At 39.0% G+C, this 18,636-nt stretch overlaps 1 protein-coding gene and 1 pseudogene across 5 annotated transcripts in view; both read left to right on the top strand.

The window, feature by feature from the left end:
* The window catches only part of STIM1 (stromal interaction molecule 1), a 235,567-nt gene that overhangs the window by 139,156 nt on the left and 77,775 nt on the right, over positions 1–18,636 (top strand). For all 5 annotated transcript variants that reach the window (XM_072610257.1, XM_072610255.1, XM_072610258.1 and 2 more), the window contains one exon: positions 4,907–5,021. In XM_072610257.1, the coding sequence (XP_072466358.1) occupies positions 4,907–5,021 (115 nt within the window). The remainder of the gene's footprint in view (positions 1–4,906; positions 5,022–18,636) is intronic.
* LOC140504884 (H/ACA ribonucleoprotein complex subunit 1 pseudogene) lies at positions 13,127–13,822 on the top strand (annotated as a pseudogene).

The following is an 18,636-nucleotide window of genomic DNA, read 5'->3' as shown; positions in this document are numbered from 1 at the left end:
TAGTTTTTATTTAATGGTGAGTTTTTGCCCCGGTAGCTGGGATCTGTGGGTTTATCAAGCTCTAGGTTGCTGTGTTCTTTACTTCTGTATGTTAGGTGCCTAATATCTCACACTGATGAACCTCTCAATTTCTTAACTAGTACCAAATTGCTTTGATAATTACAGCTTTGTGGTATAGTTTGAGATCTGGTAATTGCTAGGCCTACTTCCTTCCCATTTTTTTTTCATTGATTCACTGCCTTGATATTCTTGACCTTTTGTTACCTGAGATGAATTTTGTTATTATCGTTTTTAGCTCTATAACGTAATTCTTTGCTGGTTTGATTGGTGTGGCACTAAGCAAATTAATTTAAGGAGCATTCTTATTTTTATTACATTGGCTCAGCCTACACACCAGCACTTAATGTTTCTCTAATTGATTAAATCTGTATTTGCTTGAAGAGTGTTTTATAATTGTGCTCATTTAGTTCCTGTGTGTGTCTTGGCAGATAGACTTCCAAGTATTTTATACTGTCCATAATTATTTTAAATTCAGTTTCTTTTTCTGTTTTCTTCTTACTGGATTTTGTTGGTAATATACAGAAATGCTGATGATTTATATGAGTTTATTTATATCCTGCAATTTTGCTGAAGTTGTTCATTGGTTCATTTAGTTTTTTTAGTTGACTAAGGTTCTCTAAGTAAACCATCATTATCTGCAAAAGGTATAATTTTGTTTGTCTATGTTTATTAATTCAATTTCTTTTTATTGTTTTCTTATTTAAGGCTAGTATTTGTAGTACAATATTAAATAGTGATGGTGATAATGGACGTTCTTATTTGACCTCCGATCTTATTGTAAAATCTGCTAACTTATCCCTGTTTTACCTAATGCTTACTTTTCTTTTTAGAGGGGTATTACTTATCACTATAAGGAAAACTTCACTTTTTCCTATACTTTCAAGTGGTTTTTTTTTTTTAATAGGAATGAACATTGTATTTTGTCAAAAGCCTTTTCTGTATTTAATAAAATGATTTTTGTCTTCTTCTGTTATTAATATGGTCAATTATCCTCAGAGTTTTCTTAATACTGAACCAATCTTGCCTTCCTGGTATAAATCCAGTCTTGTCATAGTGTATGATCTTTATTATATATTGCTGTAATCTCCTTGATAGTATTTTATTTAAAAATTTTGCATCAATATTTGTTAGAGAAATTGATCTGTAGGTTCCCCTCCTCTGTTTTAACTCTGTTTTAGGAATCAAAACCATATTTATATCATAGGAGGAATTTGGTAGGATCCCTTCTTTACCTATTTTTAAAAAAAAGTTTATACAGTAGTAGAATTAATTGTTCTTTAAATGTTTTGTAGAATTTACTTATAAATCCATCTGGTCTTCAGAGTTTTTCTTTGGGAGTTCATTTATAGCTTGTTCAATTTCTTTTTCTACGGTAGGATGATTTAAGTATTCTATTTCCTGTTTATCTAGACAATTTATATTTTTATGAATATTTTTTCCTTGTATTTAGATGGTCAGTTTTATTAGCTAATATTTGGGCAAAATAACTCTTAATTGTTTTTATTTCTTCATTGTTATGAATTACCCTTTTTCATTTTTGATACTGATAAGTTTCCTCTTTCTCTTACTCATATTAACCAGTGGTTTATATTTTTTTTCTTTATAAAACCAGCTCCTAGTTTTAATTTTTCCTTTGATTTTTGGAATTTCTATTTTGATGTTTAATTTTTATTTTTAAAATGTGTTGACTTTGTAGTTTTTTTTTAGTTCCATGCCACTAAGTTGATCTGTTCTTTTTCTCTTCTGTTGATATAAGCATTTATAGCTATAAATATTCCCCTAAGTACAGCTTTGACTGCATCTCACAAATTTTGGTATATTGTTTTGTTGTCTTATTATTAATTGCTTCTATGGTTGTTCTTTGACCTATTCCTTCTTTAGGAAAAGTTATTTAGCTTACAATTAATTTTTATTCTTTGTTTCAATGACCTTTCTTAAATGTAATATGTATTGCATTATATTTCTACTTTTTTGAATTTGCTTATGGGGTTTTTATGACTTAATATATAGTATGTTTTTGTGAATGTTTGATGCATGGTAGAAAAGTAGGCGTAATCCTTTCTCTTTTCATTCAGTATTCTCCAGATGTCTAGGTATTGGACTTTTCTAAAATTCTATTCAGTTCCTTGTCTTTTTTTCTTATTTTTTTCCTTGGATTTATCTGGGTCTGAGATGGGTTCATTGAGGTCCATCACTGTTATAGTTGTACTGTCTCTTTCTATAGCTCATTTAACTTTTCATTTAAGAATTCATATATTATGCCATTTGGTGCATATATGTTTACTACCAATATTATTATTATTAATATTGATATTGTCCGTGGTACCTTTTAGCAAAATGTCATTTCCCTGCTTATCTGTTTTAATTAGGTATATTTTTACTTTTGCTTTGTCTAAGATTATGGTTGTTATTTGAAGCTTTTTTTTTTTACTTTAGTTGAATTATAATAGATTCTGCTGTAATCCTTTATTTTAACTCTTTATTTTTTTTCTATTTTAAGTGAGTTTATTGTAAGCAGCATATTCTTGAATTCTGGTTTCTAAGCCATTCTTCTCTCCTCTTCTCCTTTATGGGTGAATTCATCCCATTCACATTCATAGTTATGATTTTTAACTATGTATTTCCCTCCATCCTGTTCTCATGTACTTATCCTTTTCTTTTTTTCACTGACTCCTCTTTGAATCAATTTTGCTTTTGACTAATCCTTCTCTTTATCTGCCCTCCTTTTTGTTCTCCTTTTCCCTTAACCACTTTTTTTTTCTATTTATACTTTGAGTAAGATACATTTTTGTACCCAGCCTTACCTCCTTTGAGCAATTTAGATGAAAGTGAGGTTTAAGTATTGTCTCTTCCTTCCCTTTTCTCTCCCACCATTGTTTAAACTACTTTTTTGCACACCCCCTTTATGTAAGATAATTTTCCCTATTCTTCCTTTTCTTTTCTCCCTCCCTCAGTGCATTCCTCTTTCTCACCTATTCCATTCTTTTTGTGAGATCATCGAAACACAACAGAATTACACCCAAGTCCTCAGTCTCATTAGACTCCTTCTATAACTTCTGGTGATGAGCGCCATGTTTATCATATTTCTACATAAGAATATAAGCAATTTAACCTTGTTTAATCTCTCATGATTTCTCACTCATGTTTACCTTTTTATGCTTCTCTTGACTACTGTGTGTGTTTGTCACATTTTCTACTCACTTCTGGTCAGGAATACTTGGAAGTCTTTTATTTCATTAAAGGTCTACTTTTTTTCCCTTGTAAAATTATACTCAGTTTTGCTACATAGGTTATTCTTGGTTATAGGCCTAGATCCTTGCCTTCTAGAGAGTCATTTTTCAACCTCTGTGTTCCTTTATGGTTTGCTCATTCTTCCAGGCTGCTCTTTGACTTTGAAATTTATGCTAATGCTGGACTCTGCATGTTTTGGGGGATAGAACTGTCTGGTCTGAGCTTCTGTCCTCTTAATGTCCTTTTGATCTTTCATAACTGGCTCAGGACCTGCAAGCTTTCAGTGCTCTCAGAGAGGTGTGATGGAAGGGGAAGTTTGTTTAATGCCATCTTAGTCTGAAATCTGCAAGTTCCTAACCCAGACTTAGGTCCTATCAACTTCTTTCTGGTTTGTGTCAGAAGACAGCTATTTGATTCAGCTGCTAGTGGCCCTCTGGAAGACTCTTGAGGTTCAAGGCAACTAAATTGCCATCTCCTCTTTGGTGTGGGACACTGTTCCTGACATCAGTATCTCATAGCTATCATTTGCTTCCTAGCACTTGTTAAATGCTCAGTACATAATTAGAGGTACCACTTTTCTCCGCCCTGAATCTGTGACACAACACTGAATGGTGGGCAACAGAGATTTCAGATGGCATCACCCATTCCTCACTTAGCCTTTGCATAAGGATTCCTTGGGATGTCTTTCTGGTGCCCTGTCTCAGGTATCTCTTAGTCCCTGGGAGCTACAATGCTTCCCACCACAGAGGCTGCACACTCCTGCCAGCTCTCTTCCCCAGTGTCTACAGATCTCTCTGTTTCTTTGAGTTGCTTAGGGCTGGGAAAATGACTCATGACTTCTTGCCTTTCCTGATCGGAATTCCATTTTGAGTATTCTCTAGATCTTTATTGAAGAGGTGTTGGGGAGAGCTAGACTCTAATGCTTCCTCTAACTTTGCCAACTTGACTTCACCCTGAATTACTTTCTACAAACAAATCTGTTAAAACGTCCTGGAGCCTTGCACAGTGTCTAGCACATAGTAGGCTTAATAAATACAGGTTGATTGATAGTGACCAGTCTTAAAACTACCATTAATAGGCACTACTTTTTCTTTTTTAAATCTCATCATTTTTCATCGCTTTCACATGCTCCTAATTGCATCTGTTTCACTACTCTCTTTAGCCATCATGGTTTTCATCTTGCTTCCATGTACTCTGTCAGGACCCCCCCCTCCCCCCCAGCCATGGTGTTGACAAGAATAGCAGTGGATCTGATAGTCTTGTCTTAATGTCAGAGGCCGGTTTAAGCATTTGGAGTTGGAGAATTATCCTAAAATACCCCAGTGAAAGTTACTCACAAAATAGTTATTTTTTACTACTTGTCCAGAGACATAGACTATCTCGTCATTGCCCTCAAGGAAGAAGACAAGACACATAAATGGCAAGCCTTATTAGGGCATGTTTATTAAGTACCAAAAGAAAGGATACAAAATCTAAGGGCCAAGGGATTTCAGAGGAAGGTGACATCAGTGATGGTTGGGATGAGGCTGGTATGTAGGAAAGGATTCCTACAAAGGATATGTTTTACTTCATTTGTCCTACACGTTTGTGTGACTTTTGTGTATCTCTTTCCCAGTTTTTGCGGGAAGATCTCAACTACCATGACCCAACAGTGAAGCACAGCACGTTCCATGGGGAGGATAAACTCATCAGTGTGGAGGACCTATGGAAGGCATGGAAGGCCTCAGAAGGTAAATCATTGACCTTATCAAAACAGTGTGGGGGAAGAGGGACCTGACTTTTTGTCCCAAAGTGAAAGCTTAGAAAAGGTGAACTCGTGAAAAGAACTCAGAAACTAAGTGCAAAAAGGAAGGAGAAAACATCTTTGAAGGTATTATTAATGTTCCCAAATGAATGCAACTATTATAGCTCATATTTGTAAAATACTTTAAAATTTACGAAATAATTTCCTTATAATACATTCATGAAAGAAATAGTAAAAAAAAATTATCATCCTCATTTTACAAGTGAGAAAATAGAGGCTAAGATAAGTAAATTGACTTATCCAAGATGAAATAGTAAAGATCGCAGTCAGGATTTGAACTTAGGTTTCCTGATTCCTAGTCTAAGGCACTTTTTATTGTACTTTGAATGCATGCAGACAATTGTGCTTAAAGAATGTATTGCTGCAGAAGTTATAAGATAGTTTTTGCCCTCATGGCACTCATAGTCTTGTAGGAGGGTATGACACATAAATAACTATAATGTAATGAATCATGATGGTTGTGTGAGTGTTGCAAACCAGGGAAGGAATATCATTTCTGAGCAGGTAGTTCAGGAAAAGCACCCTGTAGGACGCGACATTTGAATGGGGCCATGAAGTACAGGCAGGGTTTTGATAGAGATTGGGGAAAGGGACGTTTCATTGGTAAGGAATGGCATGAAGAAATGAAATGCTAGACGTGTACAGCACCTAGTGAAGGGACCAGCTTAGAAGCAGTGCAGGACACTTAAAGAGGATATAAGCTACAATATGAATGGAGAGATAAATTGGAATTTAATGGTGGAGAAACTTGAATTCTTCATTACCAGGAGAAATTTGTTTTCGGATCTTGAAGAATCATTGAAAGTTTCTGGTGGATGAATTTAGGGGTTGTACTTGTAAACTTCTTTTCCCTGCTTACCTGATTGTTGGACCCTTGGCAGAGGTTCACCTTTCCTGAGAGAGTTCTTGAAGAGAATGAGAGGATGAATTCTATTAGTTCTGCCTGGTTCTAGCTTTTATTTCCCAAGCTTCTTCCTGTTTTATATGAGGTACTTTACTAATGGCAGTATGACCACTTCCTGTAACTAAGGAAGGCAGGGAAGAATGAAGATAGCCACAAGGTTTGGGCTTGAGAAACCCAGAAAGAAATAATGCCCAGACTATTGTGGTTCAGTATTGAGGACAGGATCCCAATGTTATAGTCATAGAGCTTCAAAAGTAGAAGGGGCCACAAAGATCATCAGTTCCAATTTTCTCATTTGCTGATAATTATATTAAGGCCCAGAGAAGGAAAGTGACTGACTCAAGGTGACAGAACCTTTCTTCTAGTGTTTCAGAAAGAGAATATGTAGTTAAGTATTCTTATGGAGTTTACATTTCTTTAATATTTATATATCCTTGACTTCTCCTTTAATTTTCTTACCATTGTCTAGAGATGAAAAGGGTAAACCTCTGGTGAAGATTGGAATATAATGTCCCAATTTTCAAAAAATGGGAAGAAGTAGAGTCTAGTGAGTCTGGCTTCACTTCTTGTCAGAGTTCTGGAACTTACTATTAAAGGGATGGTTTTTTAATATCTAGAAAAAAGCAGTTATTATTAAGAGCCATCATAGCCTCATTAACAACAAAACAAAAGCATTTCCTTTTTTAAAAACAGAGTTATTAGACTGATAGACTAGAGAAATGCTGTAGATGTAACATTACGTAGATAGAACAAATCATAATAGCCTCTTACACTATTCTTTTGAACAAGATCGTTGGTGACTATCTTAGAACATGTGTAGTTATGTGAATATATGTACTACATCACACAACTTTTGTGGAGAACATGCTTTATAAACTTATTATTACAAAGGGCTGATGAAGTGTGTTTGTGGGAACACTGCACTCTTGGGGTTGCTGGGATGTGGAGAAAGCTATTCCTCACCTTGGGACTGGTATAGCTTTTGCAAAGCTTTGGCTGGCCATATCACAGGTTTTATTGGTCTTGCCCTGCAAGGAGGGTATCCACAAGGGGCCTATTCTCTAGTTCCCTTCTTAGGGAACTAGAAGATCAGGAAACCACTGTGGGCAGGTCATTCCTGCCCACTTATCCACCCATCTGTCTCAGCAAGTGTTATAGTTTGGTGATTGGGGAAGTTTACCAGACAGGAAGGAGCTTTTAATCTGCTTAGGTGCTCATAATTTGAAAGTGGAAAAAACCAGTGTCTAACTAATATTTGTTGTGTCCATACCTCTCCTCCCCTTGCCCCATTTTCTGGGCGAAAATCATCTTAAAGTAAGAATTCTTTGTGGCTTAGTTGAAGTAGACTTTTCTTTTCCCTATTTCCTTAAGACTTCTTGGGGGCAAAAGAGACCCCTTACTTTTGTGATATCTAAACTGCCATAGATTGATTGTGCCAAGCCCCTTCCCATATTCCCCAAGCCAGGATTAGCCTCTAGAAAGAATAAGTCGAACAAAATTTTCTCATCCTGTTTAAGCACTTTATATTATCTTAAGTACATAGTCTCTATTGTCTTTAAATCAGAGTTTGGGAAGTGGCAAGTGGATGGGGAGAGGTGAAACTGCCTTTGAAAGAGCTCTGATCTTGGAATTAAAAGATGCACTTTAATCTTGGTTCTGCCTTGATTCATCATTTCCCTTCTCTGGAGTTTTGCTTTCTTCTTTGTAAAATGGGAGGATTAATTAAAGACTAAATTGTCTCTAAGATCTTAACTTTTCTAACACTTAGGGTTATTGAGAAGTGGAAATGACTACCATGGATTAGGATTAGTGCTTTCCCTTCTCTGGACTTTAGTATTCTCATTTGTAAAATGAGGTTAATTAGGGATAAAGTGACTTGTGAGGTATTAACTTCCTTATAAGTAGGGCTATTGAAAAGTGGAAGTGTCTACCAGAGGAGATAGTGAATTCATCTTCACTTAGGGTCTTAGAGTGAATACTCTTTGAGAACCACCTGTCAAGTATATTTGAGAGAGATTCATGGGTTGGACCAGCTGGCCTCTCAGATCCTTTCCAGTTCTGAGATTCTGTGATCCATATTTAGCCTTTCAGTAGATCATTACAACTGTCATTTGAAGGAAGCAGAGTATCTACTTCTTTGATAAGTAAGACAATCAAAGCATAGAGATGGTAAGGAATTTAGCCAAGGTCATATACCTAGTTGACAAGAGTTTATGTTACTAAACTTATCTTTTGCTTCATGAGGGCATTGAGTCTGTCTTATATAAATTTGTCTCTCTTAAAGGTGAGAACAATACTTTGCATCTAGTATGCAATAAATGTTTGCTGAGTGTATCTCTCTTGGTCCATGGCTCCTGAGGCAGTCATTTCTGTGGCATTTGCAACCTTGAAATTGTACCAGTGATTTAATCCCTCTCTAAGCCTTTGCTTTCCCATATGGAAAATGGAGACAATAAACCTTGTACTACTTACAAAGGTAGTAATGAAAAAAGTACTTTGTAAGGTTTAAAGTGTTAAAGAAATGTGAGTTACTATTATTGTTATTAGGTGCAGGGGGCGGGGGGGGGGGGGGGAGGAGAGGGGGGTCTAACAACTCTCTCCTTATTGCTTAGACCTTAGGCTTCTTTGTCTAAGGAAATAGCTTTCCAGGTTAACAGTCCTATAACCTTCCAGACAAAGCCTCTGGAGTCAGGGTGAAGAGGGTAAAGTGTATAGAAAAAGATAGATTTTCTGAGTTGTCTGTCTTGAGGAAAGCCATAGCCACACACTTTCAATGACTTCCCGTGTTTTAATAGGAACTTGGGCCCCTGGAGTTCCTCAGTGAACTTGGCAAGACTGAATATGGGGGAAGAAATAACTTCTGTCACTAGTGTTAACAGCTGAGACTCATGTATACACATCCAGTCAGTCCATAAACTGGCACTAAGGCAAGGAGTAGGCCTGCCTTTTTTCTCTTCGATAAACTTTTCCATCTCTTCCAGATGCTGCCTTAATGATACTCAGAACCCCGGGTCTCAGTACAACATTTTGGGGGCATCTTGGTTGCCCAGTGAATATCTTGCTGTGCCTAGAGTTAGGGAGACTGGAGTTCAAATCTGTCTCAGACATTTAGTGGTTGTGCGACCCTAGGCAAGTCACTTGACCTCTCTGTCTTCTTCAGTTTTCTCAGCTTTCAAGTGGTGATAATGTAACACCTATCTTGCAGGGTTGTTGTGAAGATAAAGGAGACAGTGTTTTTAAAGTACTTAGCATAGTCTGGCACATAGTAGGTATTTAATAAATGTCTGTTCCTTTTCTCATGATCTATGGCTTTTTAAGGCCTATATCCCCTGCCTTTACCTGTTGGAAACCAACTGAGGGAGAGAGTTTGTCAGGTGTCAGCGGAAAAGGTGTATTACTCCTGTGTTAAATGGAGAGGTAGCAGGGGAGGGGTGTCAGGCTTTTGGAACTGGCAACTAAGGTACTGTCAGTAGTGGGAAGGGGAATAGAATGGGCTGATCTATTGGGGAAGTAGAGAAGCTTCTTTTGCTTTTATTTAGACTCCCTCCCTTTCTTCCCCTCCCCCCCACAATAACTTATTTTCCGTTTCTGTCACAGGGTTGCTATACTTCATAGTGAGAGTTGTATTGCACACTCATGCCTGATTTCTTCCAAGGCACTAAAAGGGGCATTAGTACCCCTTAATTTGAATCCCAACTCTGTTACTTTTTAACTTTATGATCATAGGCAGTTTTCTTCCCCCCCCTTCCCCTACCTTGGGCCTTAGTTTCCTTTTTTGTAATATGAAGAGTGTGTGTGTGTGTGTGTGTGTGTGTGTGTGTGTGTGTGTGTGTCCCTTTCTAGTTCTAACCTTCTGTGATAAGTTAAACTCCACTTCTCTCCCCATCCCTGTCAAGAAATGGGAAACCTTTGGGCTGGCTAAGATGAGATAATCAATGATCAAGCTCTAGATTTCTTTAGGACATGTATGACTTTATAAATCAGTACCAAAGATTTTAGCTTCCCAGGCTACCTCTGATTTCTTTCTCCATAGCTCCAAACTAGTTGCTCAAGTAGCCTTGCTGAAAAGAAAGGATTTGGGGATAGTGCCATCCTTTTTGGGTCAGCCATAAGTTAGTTACAGCAGGAGGGACAGAAGAGATTATCATACCAACAGCTTTGGGCTTCAACCCATTAGAAAGTAGAAAGAAGTTCCAGATGAGACTTGAGGTTGAGACATGATTGTGAAAGCCAGTTCTATTCGTGCCTGAGGTCCTGTCTCTTTATTACCCTAGGGAGCTTCAGCCCAGTGAAAGGCATCTGTATTGGTATCAAATAAGGGTTTTTGTTGAAGAAAGGCATTCATGAGCCACTGGAATCTGCTTGTTGAAAACTCATGGGTGGGCAGGTGTCATCAGACTCATATCCAAACCCCTTCAAAGCTCAGAGCAAGAAAGAGTTGGCTGGCCTCTTGTGCTTTCAGATAAACAAAACCAAGAGAGATGTTTATTCTGTTGTATTGGCTGTTTAGAAATGTCTTTGCTAAGTGTGTATTAAAGCCAATTAGTTAGACTTCACAACCATTATGTGCTGACATAATACCAGTGGAAAGATACAAAAATGTTTTTCTTTCCCTTAAGCGCTCTCTGACATGGCATTTTAACTACTCAGTTTTCTACTTTTCCTTCTGCTCAAGAGGAATCAATAACTCTTGGATTCTTGCCCTTTGGTACTCCATTTATCAAGCCCCAGAGGTGATTCTTCAGAAATAGGAAGGGAGATGGCTGCGACCACAATCAGCAATCCAGGCCAGTTGTAGTCCCTGTTTCTACCAAGAGGCCCCAATGGGGCTGGTGGCTTGCAGGTGACCCAACCCTGGATGGAGGCAGACCTACAATCAGGCCTCAGGCATCCTCCAAGAAGACAAAGGGCCCTATAGGGCCTGAATTGAAAATGGCTCAAGAATATTGGTAGCAAGCCAAAAGGAAATATCCCAGAGCAGATAGTATGTGATGGCCAGACACCAGACTTAGCCTTCCTGAGATGTCACAGGGATAGGTAGTTGGCAAGGACTACAACCATCACATAGAGCTCTCAAGAGCTGAAGTGGACATTGTGAGCGGGGAACAGGTATGGCCATTCAGAGTAGTAATCACTTGGGAACCATTGCTTGGGATAGCATGTTTTTTTATACAACTGGTATCATTTTCTCTTCTTATTTTCCAGTAATATAGGAAGGGCTCAAGGATATTCTTCTATGAGGTCTATCGTTAGAGAGCCTTAAGGCACAAATAGATCAGAGGTTTTTTAACCTTCTACACTTTGCTCCTGAGGGAGGCGACTAGTAGGATTTGTAGCTTGCTTCTGACTTCAGTCTGTTTTTAGGAAGGGTTCCTCTTATCTCAGGAGCCTATCCACATACCCTCATCCTATCCTCACTTGGGCTATCTCCAGACTTGAACTTTGAGTCATGGGCTTCTGAGTTGGTGCTTTGAAGGTAGAGAAAGGGATAAAGGAAGAGTGGTCACTGGTTCTCACACCAGAGAAGCTTTGCTTAGGCCGTTGCATGCGAATTAAATTCTGTTCCATCTTCTGTTAGTCCTGTAGTCTGACTCTTCCTCATTGCAAGGTACCTTTCTGGTCTGGGAGGGGGTGGGGCAGAAAAAGACCACTCCTTCTTGGTCCCTCTACCTATCTCTTGGCTTGACCTACTCTACTTCTGGGAATAGGAGAGAAATACTATTCTATCAGCTCTTTGCCTTGGTCCCTGTTCTTGAATTGCCTAACTCTCTGCAAGGATATTACCCAGAGGCCAAACCTCTAGTGATGTTAATAACCTTCCTGAATTCGTCCAGCAAATAATAAATTATCATCTCATCATACACTTCCCATCCCAGTAATCTTGAATCCTCAGGTATCATTATATAAATTCTATTCTACATTGCCACTGCCTACTCCATTATTCCCATCACCCTCAACCCAGCCTTCCCAGTGTTGCACTCTAAACCTATCCACCCTTTCACTGTGCTCTTTGGAATATGTGCTCCATATATAACAGACTTGCTTTTATCTTAAATTTTTTTAATTCTCTACTGCTTTTATCTTCTGGGTCTCACTGAGGCTGGATCTGTCCTGGTGACACAGCTTCCTTGGCCACCCTTTCCAGCACCAGCTGCCTTTTTGCTCATTTCCCTCAACTCACTAGTTGAGGTGGAGGAGTAGGCATAGTGCTTGCTTCCCATGACTACTTCTAAACTTTCTCTCAACCTCCATCACTCAGTACTCCCATCTCATTCAATTCACATCTATTACCCAATCAAAATTCTGGTGACTGTTGTCTAGTAACCTTCAAGATATTTTCCTTCTTTCTTCACTGAGTTCAGTGCCTAGCTCACAGTCACTCTTTCTTATCTAATGCTTGCCCTCATACTAGGGGAATTCCACGTACATACCGATATTCTTCAAACACCCTTACCTCTTAGTTCTTCAGCTTGCTCATTTCTCAAGACCTATTTCTTCACCCCATCTCACCTACACAGTCATACTCTTTCTTGATCCTGCTGTCACCCACAAATGCTCCACTTCCATGTTGATGAACTCTGAAATTCTCTTATCTGGATCACAATCTGTCATCTCTCTTTCTTGTAACTTCAAATTCTGATCTTCATCTTTACTGTGACCTCCAGTAACATGGCCTCTTAGTTCTTTCTGTGGCCATTACCCCTAAACTGGCTACACTCTCTTCCCTTCCTCCTCTTGAACCAGTGAACCAGTATAACTCTACACTGGCTTCCTTTCTTAAGTCACTTGGCTTCTTGTATCACCCATCTTGCACTGCTAAATTTTAGCCCTGGATTATTCCCATTATCTATTGCCTTCACTCCTACATACATGCTGCTAAACAAAACTGGAGAAAAATATGCAATCATGCTGATTGAATTCACTATAAATATATGTTAAATAATCTCAAGTGGGCCCTCACTGCAGCAAAGCAATTCTTTTATGCTTCCTAAATTCTCACGTTCTCATTCACCACAGCATCTTTTTATTCCTTCTCAAACTTACGTAGCTCATTCTCTCAGCTCAAAAACTTGTTCATTTTTCATTGAAAAAATTGAGGGCAGGTGCATGTGCGTGTGTTCCTCGGGAGCAGGGAGCACGAGGCACCTGTGGGTGAAGTGAGAGAGTGCTCCAGGAGCCAGGGATTCCAGATGCATGAGGGAGATGGAACGGAGGTAGGAGGAGAGAATGTCCTTTCAAGGCGGAGGCCCCTGGGGGGTGGGGAGCGGTGACTACAACCGCAGGGGCTTTGAGAAGGGAGGCAACAACTAGGGGCCCCCTGGAAAACATGGTTGTGTTAGGAGAGTTCTTGTATCCCTGTGAAGATGACACTGTTTGCAAGTGCATAACACATGAAAATAAAGTGTCTTATTTCAATCCTCCAGTTTATTTAGAAAACAAAGATCAGATTGGTAAAGTAAATGAGATATTTGGACAGCTTAGAGATTTTTATTTTTCAGTTAAACTGTCAGAAAATATGAAGGCCTCTTCTTTTAAAAAATTATATAAGTTTTGTATTGACCCATATAAATTGCTGCCTCTGCAACCTGAAAAAGCATCTCCAAGAGATGGTGGCAGAGGAGGAAGAAGAGGAGGTAAAGGTGGAGGAGGCAGAGGTGATGGCTTTAAAGGTGGGAGAGGTGAGGGAGGCTTCAGAGGAAGATGAGGAGGTGGTGGCTTCAGAGGTGGAGGACATTAAGTGGAATTTTTGGCAAGTAAACTTCACCAGTTGGCTTTTTGAATCATTCTTCAGAATTAAGAAATTATATCTGCTGTGGATCTGAAGATTGGCTTTTTTAAAAGCAAGTACAATTCTAAAGAACTGGTCACTTTGTGACAGTATGTCAACAGTGTCATTACACTGTGCAAAACGGATGCAAAGGATGAGACAGTTTTGCTCCAAAAGAGCATGGACTAAATCTTTTATATATTTTGTACAATGCTCAGCACTCTGTGGGTGCTTAATAAATGTTCAGTAAAAAAAATTGAGGCATTCACTGAGAGCTGCTTTTTCTTCCTTCTACCTTAGCTCAAGTCTTCTAGATGCCTTTTACTCCTATCTTCTCCTTCGCCCCTGACTTACACAATGAGGTAGCCCTTCTCCTTGCCAGGGCAAGCCCCTCTTCATGTGCAAGTGATCCCATTCCATCCTGTCTCCTTCAACAGATTGCCTCCTCTGTCATCCCCACTCTCTGACTTATCTTCAGTCTCTCCTTGTCTGCTGGCTGCTTCCTTACTATCTAACACATGACCATCTTTCCCCTAACCCCACCAAAACTCATTTCATCCTTCTCATCTCTGCTGTTATCCCTTATTTCTTCTCTCTTTTGTGGCTAAACTCTTTGAGAAGGCCATCTATAATGGGTGCCTCCACTTCCTTTGCTCTCTCTTTTTTGACTGTCCACAGTCTAGATTCTGACATCATCATTCATGTCATCATTCAACAGAAATTGCTCTCTCCAAAATTTTTAATGACCTCTTAATCACCAAATCTCAATCTTCAGCATTCTTGACCTTTTTGTAACCTTTGACATTTTTAATCACTCTTTTCTCTCTTGAATCTTTTCTCTCTTTTAAGTTTTTGTGATACTTCTTTCTCATAGTTCTTCCATCTGTCTGTCCCCTTCTCAGTCTCCTTTCTTGGATTCTACATTCAGGTAACACCTGCTGGACATGGACATTGACTTTCCATGGGGCTCTGTTCTGAGCCCTTTTCTCTCTCCATGCTCTTTAACTTAGTCATCTGATGATCTCACATGGATTCAGTGATCATCTTTATGCAGATGTTTTCTAAGTCTTCTTATCCAACCTTAACCTCTTCTGCTGACACCCAGTCTCATACAACTACCTATTGGACGTCTTGACCTAGCTGTTCCAGGGGTATAAAAATCAAATAGAAATGGATGCCTGTGGAAACCAGGCATTGGAAAATGACTTGGAAACCACAAATTAACATTACTTATGTTGTACTGTATTCTGATTTGTTTTATTAAGTACTTCTCAATTACATTTTAATCTGGTTCAGGCTACACTTGGGAGTTTTATGGACAGCCATGATGAGTCTTGAACTTAACATGTTTGAAATTGAATTATCTTTTACCCTAAACCATCCTCTCTTCCTAACTTCTGTATTATTGTTAAGGGCACTACCATTTTCTCAGCCACCCAGGCTTGTAACCTATTTGTCATACATGACTTCTTACTCTCTGACCATCCATATCCAATCAGTTGCCAAGTCCTGTTGATTCTATCATCAAAACATCTCTTGCGTATGCCCCATTTTCTCCTCTAACATTAGCATCAGTTTGGTGCCGGCCTTCTGTCTGCCACAAGTCTCCCCCCACTTCAGTCCAACTCTACTCAGCTGCTAAAGGAATGTTAGGTCTGACCATGTCATGCTAATACTCAATAAACTCTAATGGTTTCTTGACATCTGGAGGATCAAATACAAAATCCTCGGGTGTTCAGAGTCCTTCATAACTTCTTCTCCTCTATCTTTCCTAGTCTTTGTATGCCCTACATCCCCAAGGTATTCAGCAATCCAATTATACTGTCCTCCTTACTGTTCCTCACACGAGAGACACTATCTATAGACCCTAGGCATTTTCATTGGCATCCCCCACATCTGGAATTCTTACCCTCCTTATGTGCCTCCTGGTTTCCCAGGATTCCTTCAAGTCACAGCTAAAATCCTACCTTCTATAGGAAGTCTTTCCCATTCCCTTTCATTCTAATAATGTCTTCTCTCAGTTCATTATTTCCTATTTATCCTATAGTTTGTTTGTACATAGTTATTTCCATGCTGTCTCCCCCACCAGGTTGTGAGCTCCTTGAGAGAAGGGACTATTTTTGTCTTTTTTACCCTCAGTGCTTAGCCAGTGCCTGGAACGTAGTGAGTATTTAATAAATGGTTATTGATTGATTGGTTGAACTTCACATAGTAGTTTATTTGCACCTATCTTAGTTTATCAGTATTTATGTTCCCTATCTTCCTGAGACAGTTGCCTTTTTTTAATGTATTTATCATCACAGACTCTTAATAAGTGGTTTTTATTTAATATTTGAGGCAAATGTACAGGTGGGTTACATGGCAAAATGTGATAGCAAAGGAGAAATCCTGAGAATATTCACTAGGAAAATTATGCAGATATAAGAAATATTAATGTCATCAACCTGGGGAATACCTAATGGGTGACTTAAGTAAATCCAAATAATTGTTAGGTGTTTCAGGCTCTGAAAGGTCCCACTGCTAGTGTCAGAAGTAGGATTTGCATCTGGGCTTTCTCAAAGTCCAGCACTCTATTCACTAAGTCATGATGCCTGGGGAAAAAATGACTATTATTGTTATTGTGTTTATTATTTAAATCAGTGGTGTCAAACTCAAATGGGAGCCAGTAATCTCTACAGAAGGATTCCAGTGGGCTTCAAAATGACTTAGTTTTGAAATGGGGTATTATCTATGTTTTATTGTGTTTTTATTTGTTTTGTTAAATATTTCCCAATTACATTTTAGTCAGTTTGATTGCACTTGGGAGTGTTGTGGGCCATGTGTTTGACACCTCTTATCTAGATCATTTGATCATAGATGTAGAACTGGAGGAGACCTCAGAGACAATCTAGTCTAACCACATCATTTTACAAATGAGGAAACCGAAGGTCAGGAATTTAGATGCCAGAGAGCTTGCTGTTGCCAGATGTCAGCCCCTTCCATGAACGTAGTGCTAGAAAAAGAAAGAAACCTCCTTTCTAGTGCTAGGTGATCACCTGCCCTAGGTGATAGCAGGAGAAATGACTAGCACTTTCCTGTTCACATGGTTTCAGATCTGCTGCCTAAACCGATGAATGGGTTTTGGATATTAGGGCTGTCTGCCTGGGCCTGTCTAGAGTTCAACTTTGAATAGTTGATCGCCCCAGGCCTTTCCCTGTAACAGAAAATTATCTCCTACCCTCTGTCTTCTGATGGCAGAATTGAAAGTTCCCTTTGTGGAGGAGGAAGGTTGCTTCCTTGGCAGTGGAGGGGGCTCCACAGGTCACCACTTGCCTTTTTGAGTCATGTCTTCCTATCTCTTCAGCCTCTAGCATCAGGCTCTCCCGCGATTGTTCCAGGGAATGGAAATTATCATCCATCGAGATCATTCTGAGTTTATTCTTCTCTGGAAACAAAATCCGACGTTCCATTTTTGGGTTTTGCTAGGCACCTATCTCTGGCCTTTTCATCTCTTCTAATATCTGGCTCCGTCATTTCCTAATTGTGACTTCTTGGAGAAGCAGGATTGTAGAGAGGACAAAGTGCAAGATGTAGAAGGAAGAGGTCTTAGTTCAGTTTCCATCTTGTTTATGGGTAGTTCATGTTATCTCTGTGAGCCTCGGCTTCTTCAGCTACAAAAGAGCTTTAGACATAAAACCAAAAGAACTGGATTCTAACTTTGCTGTGTGCTTGGAGCATAATTTTGAGTAAGTCTCTTAACTCCTATATGCCTCGGGTTCTTCATCTGTCAAATGATAGTGGTAGAATAGATGATTTTAAGATAGATTTCATCTGTAATGCTATGATTTTGTGAAAATGGGCATAATGACATTCTTTCTGCCTCATAAGGTTGTTGTGAGGAAAGCACTAACCTCTCTGAATCTCTGTTTCCACATTTGTAACAAGGTAATAATATTTGAACTATCTGGTACACAGAATTATTATAGAGCCCAGATGAAATGAAGGATTGGAAAGCATCCTTTCTTAGTTATTGTTTTATCTTTCCCGGTGTCTGCCATAATTCATTGACAAATAGGTGCTTAATAAATCTTTGCCGAACATAAGAATGAGAGCATTTGGTAAACCACAAGGCTCCATATAAATGGGAGCTGTTGTCATTATTATTAATCATTCCTTGATTGAAATATTTTTCTATTGGTTCATTGGTGACTCTGGGTTCTGAGAGGTCATTTTAGTGGTATACAAGCTCTGGCAAGTCTGCAGTACTAGAAAGGTTTCAGGCCCAGTGGTGGATTATGAGTCTCAAGGACAAGCTTGGCTGTATGTGGAGAGGTTCCTCACCAACTGATGAATTTTTATGACTGTGGTAACTGAAGAAATAATCTACTAAGGTATGGAGGATGTTGGAACCTGAGTTGGTGAAGTCAGGATTCATACTGATGAAATTATGCATCCTTGAAGTTTTGAAGCATCATTATGACGCTTCTTTTAATCCCGGGTTCTGAATCCATCTCTGGGAACTGGATTTGTATCTATCTCTCTTCCTTTCCCTTTGGAATTCAGCCCCAGTCCTTCTGCAAGTTCCCAGAGTTTCTTCCTCCCCTGCTCATCCCTCTGTCTTTGTCCAGGCGTGCCTGGTAACTATTGCCTTTGTCTTCATTTGTTTACATCATCTTTGCCCTTTGGGTGTTCTGTACAGCCTCCTTCTTGAAACTCATTTCCTGGTCCCTTGCTTTAGATTCAGAACTTACACTTTCAACACCAATAGGTTCCCAGGCTGATTATGAGAAAGAATTGTGTTTATTTTCAGTGCAATCCAGCAAGTCTGTAGTAAGCCCACCTGGGTCCCTATCAGTCCAACCTTCAGCACTATGTGAGATACAAAAATGA

Source organism: Notamacropus eugenii, chromosome 5 (assembly GCF_028372415.1).
Source record: "Notamacropus eugenii isolate mMacEug1 chromosome 5, mMacEug1.pri_v2, whole genome shotgun sequence".
NCBI lineage: Eukaryota > Metazoa > Chordata > Mammalia > Diprotodontia > Macropodidae > Notamacropus > Notamacropus eugenii.
Note: the sequence above shows the minus strand (reverse complement) of the source record. Positions and strands in the feature narration are given on the sequence as shown.